Raw genomic sequence first — 14,415 nt, 5'->3', positions numbered from 1 at the left:
CAGTTTCCTGTTAGATCCCTGTATGTGTGAGACACCAGTGGGAATGAAAAAAAAGAAGGAATCGTAGAATCAACCAGGTTGGAAGAGATCTCCAAGATCATCCAGTCCAACCTAGCACCCAGCCCTGTCCCATCAACCAGACCATGACATTAAGTGCCTCAGCCAGGCTTTGCTTGAACACCTCCAGGGACGGTGCCTCCACCACCTCCCTGGGCAGCCCATTCCAATGCCAATCACTCTCTCTGACAACAACTTCCTCCTAACATTCAGTCTAGACCTCCCCCAGCACAATTTGAGACTGTGTCCCCTTGTTCTGTTGCTGCTTGCCTGGTAGAAGAGGCCAACCCCACCTGGCTACAACCTTCCTTCAGGTAGTTGTAGACAGCAATGAAGTCAGCCCTGAGCTTCCTCTTCTGCAGGCTGCACACCCCCAGCTCCCTCAGCCTCTCCTCTCAGGGTTTCTGTTCCAGGCCCCTCACCAGCTTTGTCACCCTTCTCTGGACACATTCCAACACCTCAACATCCCTCTTGAATGGAGGCCCCCAGAACTGGACACAGTACTCAAGGTGTGGCCTGATCAGTGTTGGGTGCAAGGGCAGAATAACCTCCCTTATCCTACTGGCCACACTGTTTATGATGTAAAGACATAAGCAAGCAAGAGTGAGTTGTTTTGTGGGTGGCTGCTTTGTTAAGGTAGCTTCATTAGTGTGCATTAGAGGATGGCAGGGAATTGTGTCATTCATTGTGGTCATCCTGTGCAGTTTCTAAAGTATAACATCTGCAGCTTTTATCCAGCACATTGTGATCCCCTTGGGGGAAAATAAAAGTGTTTCTTTCTGCCTCTGCTGCCCCAAAGATTGTTGTTTGACAGCAGAGCAGTCAGCTGCTATGGTGATGGGCACAGAGTGGGAACAAGGACAGAAATAGAGAGAGGCTGAAGCCAGACCATTCCTGCTTCCTTATGGTTTCAGTAGCCCTGTCTGAATTTGATGATGGCTGATTTCAAGGAGTTAGCAGGTTGTTTTTCTGTTTTCTGCCTCAAATTCTCATGAATAACACCAAATGATACTCAGGCAAAGAGCAGAACGAGATGCTGATCTTGATAATGTTTGTACAGGACTGTGTGTGATTCCCTGCAGTGCAGCTTGTGCCTGTTGTGCTCCAATTTGGATGCACAGAAATCTCCTTCCTCCCATACGGATTGAAGTCAGTTTTCAGTAATGCATAATTCATACCCTGAAGCCTTTGTCACAAAAAACATCTTACAGTTTCCCCCCTCCTAGCTTGATAAGCCTGCTTTTGTATTTTTAGGATTTCTATTTTCTAATAATCCCCCAAACCAGCCTGAAGAGGTTTCAAAACAAGAGCTCAGAGTAAATGTGAGACAATTCATACGTCAGGGATCTTGCTTTACGCAATAGGTGATTCTCTGCACCTGCTATTTGCAGATCCTTCCTCCACAAACAATTACTTCCTTGTCTCATGGTGGCTCACTACCTGCCATGGAGTTAGTGTGTAGGAGGGCTGCACCTCGAGGTTCTACCAGGAGGTTTGTAGACCGTTTCAGATATGTTTTACAGTGGGTATCTACCTATATACTTCTGTATGAAACAAAGACAACAATTTCTTGCAATGAATTTTGAAGCTGATGAAGAACTATTGCTTTCCTAGGGGAAAATGATATCTGTTCTAGTGATGGAATTATGGTAGACCTTGATTTGACTGTTTTGAGGAGCCATAACTTGCAAAAGAGGCTGGAGGAAGAGAAGAGTAATTTTCAACTTGCATTTTAACTTCTCTCTTTGAAGAGCAATACAAAGAGGGCACTAATTCCAACAGTTTCTGGTATTATGTTTTCTTCCAGGTTCTGAGAACACACCTCAAGAGTGACCTGATGCAGAAACACACAGAAAATGGTCCATGGTGGAGGCTGTTTTTTCCTAAGGTAGAACCCATTTCCTTTGTCCCTCCTTTGTGTGGGTTGGTGTTGAAGATACCTTGCAGCCGTCAGACTTTACCTGTATAAGATGCTTTAAGAAGGGTCTTAAATTAAAAGGATGAAGATCTCATGCATATAAAAGATAAATTGGACCTTTCACTAGTGGGAAATAGCAGTTTTTATTTCATAGAATCATAGAATCAACCAGGTTGGAAGAGACCTCCAACATCATCCAGGCCAACCTAGCACCCAGCCCTAGATAGTCAACAAGACCATGGCACCAAGTGCCTCATCCAGGCTTTTCTTGAAGACCTCCAGGGACGGTGCCTCCACCACCTCCCTGGGCAGCTCATTCCAATGCCAATCACTCTGCCAACAACTTCCTCCTAACATCCAGCCTAGACCTCCTCTGGCACAACTTGAGACTGTGTCCCCTTGTTCTGTTGCTGCTTGCCTGGCAGAAGAGACCAACCCCCACCTGGCTACAGCCTCCCTTCAGGTAGTTGTAGACAGCAATGAGGTCAGCCCTGAGCCTCCTCTTCTGCAGGCTGCACACCCCCAGCTCCCTCAGCCTCTCCTCACAAGGTTTGTATTCCAGGCCCCTCACCAGCTTCATCGCTCTTCTCTGGATATGTTCCAGTATCTTAACATCTCTCTTGAATTGAGGAGCCCAGAACTGGACACAGTACTCCAGGTGTGGCCTGAGCAGCGTTGAATGCAGGGGAAGAATAACCTCCCTTATCCTACTGGCCACACTGTTCCTATTTGATGGCTGTTTGCTTGTTCCAGAGGAACCCTGCCCAGATTGCTTTATGTGGTTGCTCTTTTCAGTAGAGCTGAGCAAAGCACAGAAAGGGAAGTGAGCTATGTGAGGTGTTAGCAGTGTGGGAAATTTTGACAGTAATGCTTTGGCATTAATTTCCTCTCAAATGACCCAGATGCTGCTGCTTCTTACCTGTCAGTGTCAAGCCACCGCAGACCTGCTGGTCATACTAAATTCCAGCTGTGGAGGCTTTGATTGTTTCTAGTACATTGCCAATTTTAAGACAACAAAAGGGAGACATATCTAAACAAAAAGTCAGGCAGCAGGCTTGCAGGGAAGGTTGAGCCTTTTATAAACACCTGGCAAACTTGAGTGAGATTCTCAAAAGTTCGGCGTATTGATTTTCTAGTGGAAGTTCAGGAACTGTGTTTCATTGCAGGCTGAAACTCATCTCAACTCCACATGACCAGCTGAGCAAGGGAGATGGGATTTGATGCTATCCAAGGTGTAATTCCACAGTTCATGTCTTTTGCTAGTGCCAGCTTAATAAGTTTCTGACGACCCTCAGCCATTCATTTCCAGCTCAGTGGCAATGCGGTGCCATCTCTTCCCTGAACACGTGGAAAAGCAGATGACTGACTGGAAATAGCCCAGTCAAGAAGAGAAACATCTTTTTGTTTTCCTTTGACTTAGAATCATTTCACAGAATCATAGAACCAACCAGGTTGGAAGAGACCTCCAAGATCATCCAGTCCAACCTAGCACCCAGCCCTAGCCAGTCAACTAGACCATGGCACTAAGTGCCTCAGCCAGGCTTTTCTTGAACACCTCCAGGGATGGTGCCTCCACCACCTCCCTGGGCAGCCCATTCCAATGCCAATCACTCTCTCTGACAACAACTTCCTCCTAACATCCAGCCTAGACCTCCCCTGGCACAACTTGAAACCATGTCCCCTTCTTCTGTTGCTGTTACAAGGGAGAAGAGACCAACCCCCACCTGGCTACAGCCTCCCTTCAGGGAGTTGTAGACAGCAATGAGGTCAGCCCTGAGCCTCCTCTTCTCCAGGCTGCACAACCCCAGCTCCTTCAGCCTCTCCTCATAGGGTTTGTGTTCCAGGCCTCTCACCAGCTTTGTCACCCTTCTCTGACACGTTCCAACTCCTCAACATCTCTCTTGAATGGAGAGCCCCAGAACTGGACACAGTGCTCAAGATGTGGCCTGATCAGTGCTGAATACAGTGTTGAGTATTTGAACCAACTTGCCTGTGGCCAGTTGTATGGCTACAGCTGAAGGTGATGTGAACTGCAGCAGAGGTAGCAGTGAGCACTGCTGGGTGTCCCTAGTGTTAAGTGATCTTGCTGTCAACAAAAATCTGCTCTGGGTCCATATTCTGCCTGAAGGGATTTCAGTAGCCACAGTGTTATTTATTGAACTGCTGCTTCTCATTTTCTTTGTTTCATTTGAATTTCATTTTATTTTAATTATTTTTAGTTTAGTTTGGGGGGATATTTCAGTTATGTATTATTACCTTTTTCTGTTCATTACTACTTTTTTATCTTTAATATTATTTTTTAACTTGCATTTTACTGTTTTATGTTACTCTGTGTTTTACTTAAGACAATATTAATCTTTTAAAAATGATGTAGGCAAGTTTGGGCTTTTTTTTCCTTGAGGAGATAAACTGTCTCTGTGAGAAGTCAGCTTTGTGGACAGCTCTGAATGTCAATAAAGCTTTGGCAAACACAGTAGGTATTTATTCAGCCTTGCAAATTAAAAACATTTTTCCTGCTTGTTTAGGGAAGGGAACAAAAAAAGACAAATTGCATAGCAGATGAGCTCTCTTGATAGTTGGAATTCATTAAGCTGGTGGTGAAAACGCTGGGGGATTGATAGTGCAGAAAACTAAAAGATGAAGCAGCTTTTCCTCAATAGCTGTGGTTTAAGTTCAAGTTGAAAATGACCAGGGGAAGAAAAATGCCTTAAAGACAGCTGTAACTGACTTCACAGCCTCAATTTCTATCTTGCTAGGCAGTTGTTCCTCGCTGCACTTACTGGTAATTGGTTTTTCAGATGATTTCTCAATGATTCCTCGATCTTCATCATGCCATAGGGCATCTGCAGACCTCATAAATGAGATACATGGCCAAGGAAGTTCACTTGAACTCTTCCTGTACTATATCCTTTCTTTGAACAGAGGCTCCTTGAAAAGGGAGAGGGGGGGTGGATTAAAAAAGTTGCAATAAGTTAAGCAGGCTATTGTCTGCAAATTACAGGCTGACTTGGGCTTTCAGCCTGGCATAGCTGGATCATACAGCTGTCACAAGGAAAGCTCAAACTAAATCCATTTACCCAGCTCCCCTTATGGCAGGGCATGGAAAGGAAGCAATGAGACTTACTTCTTACCCATTTGTTTACAGGATTGTTGGTCCAGTTGGAAGTCTTTCCAAGTGGCTCCTGGTAGATGTTCTCACCGGAAGGGAGGCTGTAGCCAGGTGGGGTTGGTCTCTTTTCCCAGGCAAGCAGCAACAGAACAAGGGGACACAGTCTCAAGTTGTGGCAGGGGAGGTCTAGGCTGGACATTAGGAGGAAGTTGTTGGCAGAGAGAGTGATTGGCATTGGAATGGGCTGCCCAGGGTGGTGCTGGAGTTGCTGTGCCTGGAGGTGTGGAAGCAAAGCCTGGCTGAGGCACTTAGTGCCATGGTCTGGTTGACTGGCCAGGGCTGGGTGCTAGGTTGGCCTGGATGATCTTGGAGTCCTCTTCCAATCTGGTTGATTCTGTGATTCTATGATATGTCTCAGGTGACAGAAGAAGCACACTTCTCTAGACCCAGCACATCACACAGCAACCATTTCTCCAGCTGTGTAAGCAGCACCTAGTGCCATGGTCTAGTTGACTGGCCAGGGCTGGTTGCTAGGTTGGACTGGATGAGCTTGGAGCTCTCTTCCAACCTGCTTGATTCTGTGATTCTCTGAAAGTCAACCTAAACTGAAATCCCGCAGTGCTTTAATTGCAGACAAAGTTTACTCATGTAAGTAGTCCCATCCATGTGAAATGGATTGTGAAGTGATTTAGATCAGGACTTAAGTCACTGATGTGTCATTCCCATAGCTTTCTCTGGACGATTATTAAAGAGTGTTGGTTTGTAACTGCAGTAACAAAACTCTGATCAGAACCTCTTCCATCTGGATTTGCTCTTCCTGTTTCCCAAGCTCTTGCCTGACTCCTAAGTAGATACATGAATGTGAAGACATTGTCTCCTCTCTTCCTCTTCTTCCTTTCCAGTTAAACCAGAAAATTGCTCTTGGCTTCTCTCCTCATTAAATCTGGGACAGACAAAACAGTTCAAGAGCTGAAAATGTTTTAAAACTTAGAAGACCTAGTTAGAAAGAGGCGTCATGGAGAGGCACAATAGCTCTGTATCTGCAGTTCATTTGTTTCTCCAATTTAGAAATGACAGTTTGCAGCCCTAATGTGGGAGTGTTTCTCATTATCTGTGTTCTAGAAACATGCAGAGTTAGTACAAGTTTTGAAAGATGCTTTCTTCAAAAGTGCAAATGGTACTAAATGGCAGAACTTGCCCTCTGGGTAGGCAGATGGAGATGATGTGGTCCGCAGAGTGGTAAAGACAGAGCCTTACAGCTGGACCTCAGCTTTGAAGATCTGTCTGTGGTGGTGGTGAGACACTGAAATAGGTTGTTCAGAGAGGTGGTAGGTTCCTGACAGTGTTAAAGACAGACTGGATGAGGTTTTGAGCAGCCTGGTCTAGTAGAAGGTGTCTCTCTCTTTGGCAGGGTTTTTGGACTTAGATGATCTTTAGGATCATCTTTAGATGATCTTTAAGATCCCTTCCAACCTAAACCATTCTGTGATGAAATCCCACCTACATCACAAATGTGATTCACAAGAACAGATGTTAGAGCATGACTTAGCTTTGCCTTGTCCAGAGAAGGTAATGGTTGTGCAGTTTCATTGCTTCCCTTGTTTCACAGATAGATTTCAGCTTTCCTGGACTTTCTCATGAAGATTTTCTTGGAGAGGAATGTGTTAGCTGTGCTGTTGACAGATACCCTCATGGGAACTGTCCACACTAATTCAAAATACCTCTCCTGTATCTTCAGCCTTCTAGAAGTGAAGTTTCTAGTCTAAGCTAGTTGTTTTTGTTGTCACTGTGATAAATGAGGCAGAGATGCATCTCTAGAGGTGATGACACGTTCAAAACAGATGTGATTAGCTCAGGTTTTTACACAGTTTTCTGCCCTCTGAAGAGAAGGAGCTGGAATGTTTGACTGTCCTTAGGTGCCTATATAGGTTCATCTTAGGTGATGATTGCAATCAGCTAAAATCAGCATTCACAGGACCTTCAGAGACAGGTACAGTGCACACCAGGTGTGTTAAACTGTGGGCTGCGTCGCTCTTCTCGCTTACGCCGCAGCAAGGATAGGTTTAAGGCGTTTATGTGGCTTGGGGAAATGGTTTGGTCCTGCCCACACTCTAAAGCTGCTTGGTTTTAACTGTGCTAAAGCCTCAGCGTTTCTTGTGCCCACGTGGAAGATTCCCAGACAGCTGTACGCTCAGGGCAGAGCCCAGGGAGACAAGCCCCAGTCCAGCTTAGTCCTGCTGCTCGTGGCCAAGCTGCTTCTTGACTGCTGCGCTCCACACAGACGCTTTCTGGACAGAAATCCTGCAGAGGAGATCCAACGCTGATGTGGCCTGGCATAGTTAAGAGCTCTTCCAGTAACTGAGGCGGCTGCCTACTTCCAGAGCCCCAGCCTGCTCTGTTGGGTGTTTTTCCTTAAGACAACGTGGTTGGACACTCACATGGGACGTGCTGTCTCCTTGTGCCTCCCCTCTGCCCTGCCGCTGAAACGCTCTGTGCCTCCTGTGCTGGTGCTGCTGCTGTGGGTAATCTGTTCCTTGCCGAGAGGCTGTGATGCACCTATCAAGCAGTTCTGAGAACATGTCACCATCAGTGTGGCTGAGCCTTGCAGCCTGTGCAAACACTCCAAACTGGCTTGACATTATTCTGCAGATGTGATTTGGCTATGTTTGTTCTGCCAGCTCAGATGAGAAGTTGCAGACAGGTTATAACAAAATACATCTGTTTGAAGGGAGTAAATTGTCTAGAACACACTTCAGGAGCAGACTTCCAGGAAAAAAACCCTGTGTCAGGCTTCTTAGAAGTAATGCTGGGACCAGGTGGTAAGTGCCAGTTCTGAAGAGTCCCTAATTAATGCAGTCAGTCGTTTTGGGCACACACTTCTTTCCTCTGATGCTGCAAATTCCTCCTCAATGAGAGCTATCAGAGGGGTGGGCTTGTTTGCTGAGTTTCCACGTGACATTTTGAATATTCAGCATTTAAACATGAATATGTAGTTTGTGTCACATGCTGCTGCTTCTGGTGCTGCTGTTAAATGTTGAGGTAGGTTAACATCTTGCAGGAGACTTTTCAGATGTTGTTTTGCTGTCAGCGGAGGGAGTTTGCGGCAGTGCTTCCCTCCCTCACGTGTTGGGTGGTAGTCTGCTGCGGGCAGACCTCAGCAGGCACAGTGTGTTCATAGAAGACAGTAACAAAAGCAGGATGAAGATCTTCCTTTCCTGGTTAGACCCTTGTCAGGTTTGGCTAACAGTTCTTCCGAGCGGCACTGCTGTAAGCAATTCTCTTTCGGTTGGTAGCGCTGTAATGGAAAGCAGAAATGAACATCTGACTCGGCTCAGAATCAAGGGCAAGAATGAGGAAAAAGATGTTTAGTAGGAGAAAGAAAACCACCACAGGTAGGTATTCTTCTGTGATGTTTCCAAGTGACTGTTACAGGACTGTCATCGCAGCTAGAAACAAGCTCCCTCAGGAAGCTGGTTTCATATGGTGGTTTAGATTTAACTATTCATTGTCTAGCACCATTTGAAATCAGTGTTCTTGGAGGAAGAATGCCTGCTTTCATCAGTGAAACAGATCCCTGGAAACCTCAGTGGAGAAGAAGAGAGAGTCAGGATCTTCCTTGCCATTGCACTTGGCTCCACTACTAGACTGGGAGTGCAGAGTTGGTGGCCTTGATGACTCTTGGGAGAGTGATGCAGTGTGCGATGCCAACCTGCCTATAGTATTTGTGGGTGGTGAAACAGAGGAGGGTGTAGGAGACATAAATGGTGCTAAAAAGTTAAGTATGGCACTGAAGCACAGTACTGAAGATAATTGCCTTAACACACCAAGTAAACAATTCATCTCTACAACACGGTGAGGAACAAGCAGAGGACCTCCATTTGCTCTGCTTCCTTCGCAGCTCCAAGCCTGTATCAGCTTCACATAGATAAGGTTTTGCTCTTTACTGCCCTTGTAAATACTTTGTGTGTGTATCCTAGGACATACACACCAGCCTGTGAGGTAGATGCTTCCAAACTGAAGCACTGGAAGTTCTGGATGATGTATCTCTCACGACTTTGCTTTTTTATTGTGGCACATCTGGCAGATCCCAATGTGCTTATTTATGTTGCACTTCTGCACTTTCATTTATGATGACTTCTCAGTGCTCAGACTGCAAGTTGGTAGCCTGATACACCTTTTATACTCAACAGAAATGGCCAGAACCAGCATCTGTCAAAACTGGAACACACAAAGTGGGTCACATTGGCCAAAGCTGCTGAAATTTGGAGAACTTCAAGTGTTTCAAGAACAACTACAGTATTAAAAGATGTGTGCAGCTGATGATTGACTCTCAACGTCTTTTAGCTTCTAAATCATTGTCTTCTCACAGGCATTTCAATAATATATATTAGCTACACAGTTAATTAACAGTATTTGGGGATCTCCACTAGAAAACACTGACCAGCACTTAACTCTTCATCCTTTCAGATCTCAGTAACCCCTTTAGAGGATGACTGATTTCTTTTGGTGTTCAGAGTCAATAATATTTTCTAGCACCATTTGAAATCGGTTATAGTGATTGGGGACTTGCTCCTTGTGATTCTGATACCAGAGGCTCCAAAGAGAATCTTTAATGGCATTGCCTAGGACTGGAAAAAGAAAAAGGAAAGCACAGAATTACTGTATTTGGAAATTGTAAATGCTTCAACTCTAAGGTTGCTGGGGGCTTTCATACAGCTGGGCATCTTTCCTAGAAGATGCAATCTCTAGTGGATAAGAGTATGTAAAATACACAACATGGGGTCCTGGCTTGGGCTGTCTGTGTAGTGACTCTGCTCAGAGTGGTATGAAAACCTACACCATACTGAGAGTGGAGGTAAGAGGAAATGATTCTCTTAGTATCACTACGGACTTAAGGCCAACGATAAAAGCATACCCTGGTGGCTACTAATCTGTCTGTGAGGCATGAGGACACAAAGAGTCAGCAGCAGGAAGCCTTGCACTCTGTAATTACCAAACTCCAGACATGCTGAAGGTGAGATCCTGTGAAAGATTTCATTGCCAGCCTCTCAAGAGCTGCTTGTCTTCTCCTCTCTTACACTGTGACCAGTGGAAGCCACAAAACTGAGTCATCTTCCCAAGGACATCAGAATATCAAAGAAGTTCTGTGAAGATTCAGCTCTTCAGAGAAGTGCAACTGGCCAGAAGTGGAGAGTTGGAGTGTGGGTTGTGTCCCCACATACAGCAATCTGTGCTGGAAAGAGCAATCTGTGACCTTTCCTCACTCTTTTGTATGGGGAAACAAGAAATAGCTACGGGCTGGGAACAGCTGGAGCTGCATGGGAGTGTTCAGAGACATTTCTAAGGTTGTGGCTGGTTGTTGACAACTAATTTATCTTTCTTTTTTCCCTTCCTCTCCTTATCAATAGATACATAACATCAATTTCTGTTTAAGTAAGGGACAAACCAGTAGAGACTTGATGTGCAAAGTACATGACCTCTTTCTAGTCTCTCACTTTCATCCCTTTGTGAAACCCACCCTCCCAATTTGTCTTTTTTTAGATGAAACTCTCAGAAGTGAGTAGTGCTGTGTTCAGTACAAAAGACTCAAGCTCAGCCTTTAATAGTAAAGTGATGAAAATATTGAAAATGTAAAGTGGTTGGCAGCATACGTTTTTTTTTCCATGATCCAGAGAGCTGACATCTCATGAGTACTGTAGGGAGGTTGGCAGGTCATAGAATGGAGAATCAGGCAGGGTTGGAAGGGACCACAAGGAGCATCTAGTTCCAACCCCCCCTGCCATGGCCACAGAAACCCTACCCTAGATCAGGCTGGCCACAGCCTCATCCAGCCTGGTCTTAAACACCTCCAGGGATGGGACCTCAACCACCTCCCTGGGCAACCCAGTCCAGCCTCTCACCACTCTCATGCTCAACAACTTCCTCTGAACCTCCACTCTGAACCTCCCCATCTCCAGCTTTGCTCCATTCCCCCCAGTCCTGTCACTCCCTTATAGACTAAAAAGTCCCTCCCCAGCTTTTTTGTAGGCCCCCTTCAGATCCTGGAAGGCCACAATGAGGTCACCTGGGAGCCTCCCCTTCTACAGACTCAACAGCCCCAACTCTTTCAGTCTGTCCTCATAGCAGAGCTGCTGCAACCCTCTGAGCATCCTTGTGACCCTTCTCTGGACACGCTCCAGCACCTCCACGTCCTTATGACGGGGGCTGTGGAACTGGATCCAGTACTCCATCTGGGGTCTCACCAGAACAGAGATGTTCTTGTTAAGGTTATAGCTGTACTGAATATGTGACTTAAGTAATTGGTTGGCATGCTGGAGCAAAGGGATTCCATCCAGAGGGGCAGACTCGAGTAGTGAGTCCATGCAAACCTCATGAAGTCCAAGGCCAGTTCCAAGGTCCTGCGTGTGGGTTGGGGTAACTCCCACTATCAATACAGGCTGAACAATGCAGGGATTGGGAGTGGTCTTGAGGAGAAAGATTTGGGGGTGCTAGTTGATAGGAAGCTCAGCATAGGTCAGAAATATGTGTTGGCAGCCTAGAAGTTAACTGTAGGCTTCTCTGTGTTAGCAGGGGGAGTGGACTAGATGATCTTCAGAGGTCCCTTCCAGGCTGTACCAGTCTATGGTTCTGCATCCCAGGCTACATCCAAAGTAGTATGGGCAGCAGTTCAAACGAGGGGATTCTGCCCCTCTGCTCCACTCAGCTGTGGCCCTAACTGCAGTTTTGAGTCCAGCTTTGCAATCTTCAGCACAGGAAAGACATGGACCTGTTGGAGTGTGGCCAGAGGAGGGGAGAGGGTAGAAACACCTCTCCTTACAAAGAAGGGCTGAGAGAGTTGATGGTGTTCAGCTTGGAGAAGAGAAGGTTCTGGGAAGACTTTATTGTGGCTTTTCTGTACGTAAAGGGGACCTGCAGGAAAGATGGGGAAGGACTCCCATCAAAGGGTGCAGGATGAATTGAGAGGGTGACAATTTCCAACCAAAGGAGGGTAGATTTAGATTGGATGACAGGAAGGAATCCTTCATTGTGAGGGTGTTAAGATACTGGAGCAGGTTGTGCAGTGAAGCTGTGGATACCCCATCTGTGGAGGTGTTCAAGACTATGTCGAATGGGACATTGAGCAACCCAGTCTAGTGGAAGGTGTCCCTGCTTATGGCAGAGGGGCTTGTGTCTAGTTGATCTTAAAGGTTCCTTCCAACCCATCCACTACTTAAGTAGCCTCTGTACAGACAATTGCTTAAATGATTTCATGGGAAGTCCTTAACTGAGCAGCTCAGTTTATTTGCAGTTAGCCACTAGCACCATGCTTTTGAAGATAGGATCTAAACATCTGGACTGCTTCCAGTGAAGGGAAACTTGTTAGCAGGAAAAATGATCTTAAGATGGGAAGTGATTACAGGGTGATACAAAGGGATCACACAGAAACAGCAGAAGGAGATACTGAAGTTTTAATTATTTCTGTTTAAAAAAGTCAGAGGGGTTTAAGCTGTAGTAATTTTCTCTCTTCAGAAAGAAATCCATCTGGAGCCTTCTAAGCAGAAGTATTTTTCTCTGTGCCATATAGTGAGGAAAAAAACAGAGCTGCCAAGTCCAAGTGCTTGAATCTTGTGAAAGGCTTTCTAGATGTGAGCACTGTTGCTAGTGTGCCCGTGAGCTTGCAGGGATGTGCCACAGAATCATAGAATGGTGGGTGCTGGAAGGGACCTACGGAGATCATCCAGTCCAACCGCCCTGCTGAAGCAGGTTTACCCAGTCAGTTGCACAGGAGCATGTCCAGGTGTGGTGGTTTTGGGTGTTACCTGCCCCCAACACACTTTGGAAATCACCCAGACTAGACTCAGCCAGCTCTGGAAATTGAATGAAGCTTATATTTACAGCTAGCACAATATACAAGCAGATATTTACAGTATATACAGTTATAGACAGAAATAGACAAGGGAAAAGGTAATACAGAAACACAACAGCCCCTCCAGAAACCTGAGTCCCCAGGAGGGGCTCCCAACTGCCCTTCCACCTTCTCCCACCCCTCAGCCTTACCCTAGACATTTCCTTGTGCCCCAAGGAAGAATGGAAGGTCAGCCAGGGGGGTTAGGAAGTAAGTGGATTAATCAGAGAGATGGAGGTTGAGGTTAGAGAGAACTGCAGCTCAAAGCCCAGGCAGTGCCCAAAACTGCCTTATACCTTATCTGTTAATACTCTTCTTACACATCTCAGCAAGCCTATGAGTGAAGTAGACATCACCATTGTTTCACAGCCTGTGATCTAATCCTTCTCAGCAAAACATTCTGGCTAGCTTCAAACTAGCACACCAGGCAGGTTTTGAAAGCCTCCATAGAAGGAGATTATCAACAGCCTCAAAGAAGTCACCCTCCAAGTAAAGAAGTTTAAGTGAAGCTACTTGTGTTCTAGCAGGTACTCATTGCCCCTTGTCCTCTTGGTGGCCAACACTGAAAGGGGCCCAGCCCCATTCTCATGGCCTCCTCTTGTTGGATTTTACCAGCAGCAAAAGGGAAAGAAAGGAGAGAAGGCAGAAAAGAAGAATGCTGCCTGAAGGCAAATATTTCAGTGTGGAATACTTGCATATGAAGGAGAGCTATGTGTAGTGGGTGTCTTCTTTTATCCTCTTTGCTCTCAGCTCTTGGAGTTCTTACAAAGCAAAGCTACTGGGAGACAAATCTTCCCTGTCACACAGCCAGAGTTAGATGCAAGGCAGTGCTTAGGAAAAGGGCACCAGTCTCAAAACGCTGCTCAAGTGCTGCAGCAACAACCACCCTGCTTGTTTGCAAGCCTGCTGCATCCTACGTTTTGATCTGCAGCAGAATGTCAGGTGCAGGGAGATTGCTTCACGTTCAGTGAAGTTTGTGGAGTTGCCAGTTTGCTGGAATGGTGTTAAAAGTGTAAGAAATACTTGCACTCAGCCAAAAAACAGTACTGGAAATAACTCTTCCTCCAAACAGGCTTCTGGACTAACATTAGAAGTTGCCTGTTGGTGGGCTTAGAAGGAGAAGAGGGTGATGTGCGCTGGGAAATACTGAGTTGAAGCAGCCTGATCTACTTGGAAGTGTCCCTGCTCAATTCAGGGGGTAGAAAACATGACCTCTGAGAGTCCCTTCTAACCTGATGCAATCTGTGAAGCATACTTTGGCAATATGCTGCTGTCTGTAGGCTTTTCTTAGGAATAAGGCATTAAATGGTTCATTTTGCTACCCCAAGCATAAAGTTCGGGTGTCACTTGGAGTACTTGCATCCATCCCTGAGGTTCTCATCACAGGAAGGACATGGACCCATTGGAGCAGGTCCAGAAAAGGTTGCAAAAATGATCAGAGGGCTT

The 14,415-nt window shown here is 45.9% G+C and overlaps 1 protein-coding gene across 6 annotated transcripts in view; it reads left to right on the top strand.

The window, feature by feature from the left end:
• LOC135174968 (endonuclease domain-containing 1 protein-like) overlaps positions 1-14,415 on the top strand; it is a 239,753-nt gene that overhangs the window by 165,799 nt on the left and 59,539 nt on the right. For 5 of the 6 annotated variants that reach the window (XM_064142718.1, XM_064142716.1, XM_064142717.1 and 2 more), the window contains one exon: positions 1,865-1,945. In XM_064142718.1, coding sequence (XP_063998788.1) covers positions 1,895-1,945 — 51 coding nt within the window. In that variant the 5' untranslated portion in view covers positions 1,865-1,894. Of the gene's footprint in view, positions 1-1,862; positions 1,946-14,415 lie in introns of those variants that run through there. The other variant, XR_010302168.1, reaches the window with a different exon arrangement.

The sequence above is a fragment of the Pogoniulus pusillus genome, chromosome 4 (assembly GCF_015220805.1).
Source record: "Pogoniulus pusillus isolate bPogPus1 chromosome 4, bPogPus1.pri, whole genome shotgun sequence".
Classification (NCBI taxonomy): domain Eukaryota; kingdom Metazoa; phylum Chordata; class Aves; order Piciformes; family Lybiidae; genus Pogoniulus; species Pogoniulus pusillus.
The sequence above is the reverse complement of the archived record's forward strand: the minus strand, read 5'-3'. Positions and strand labels throughout refer to the sequence as shown.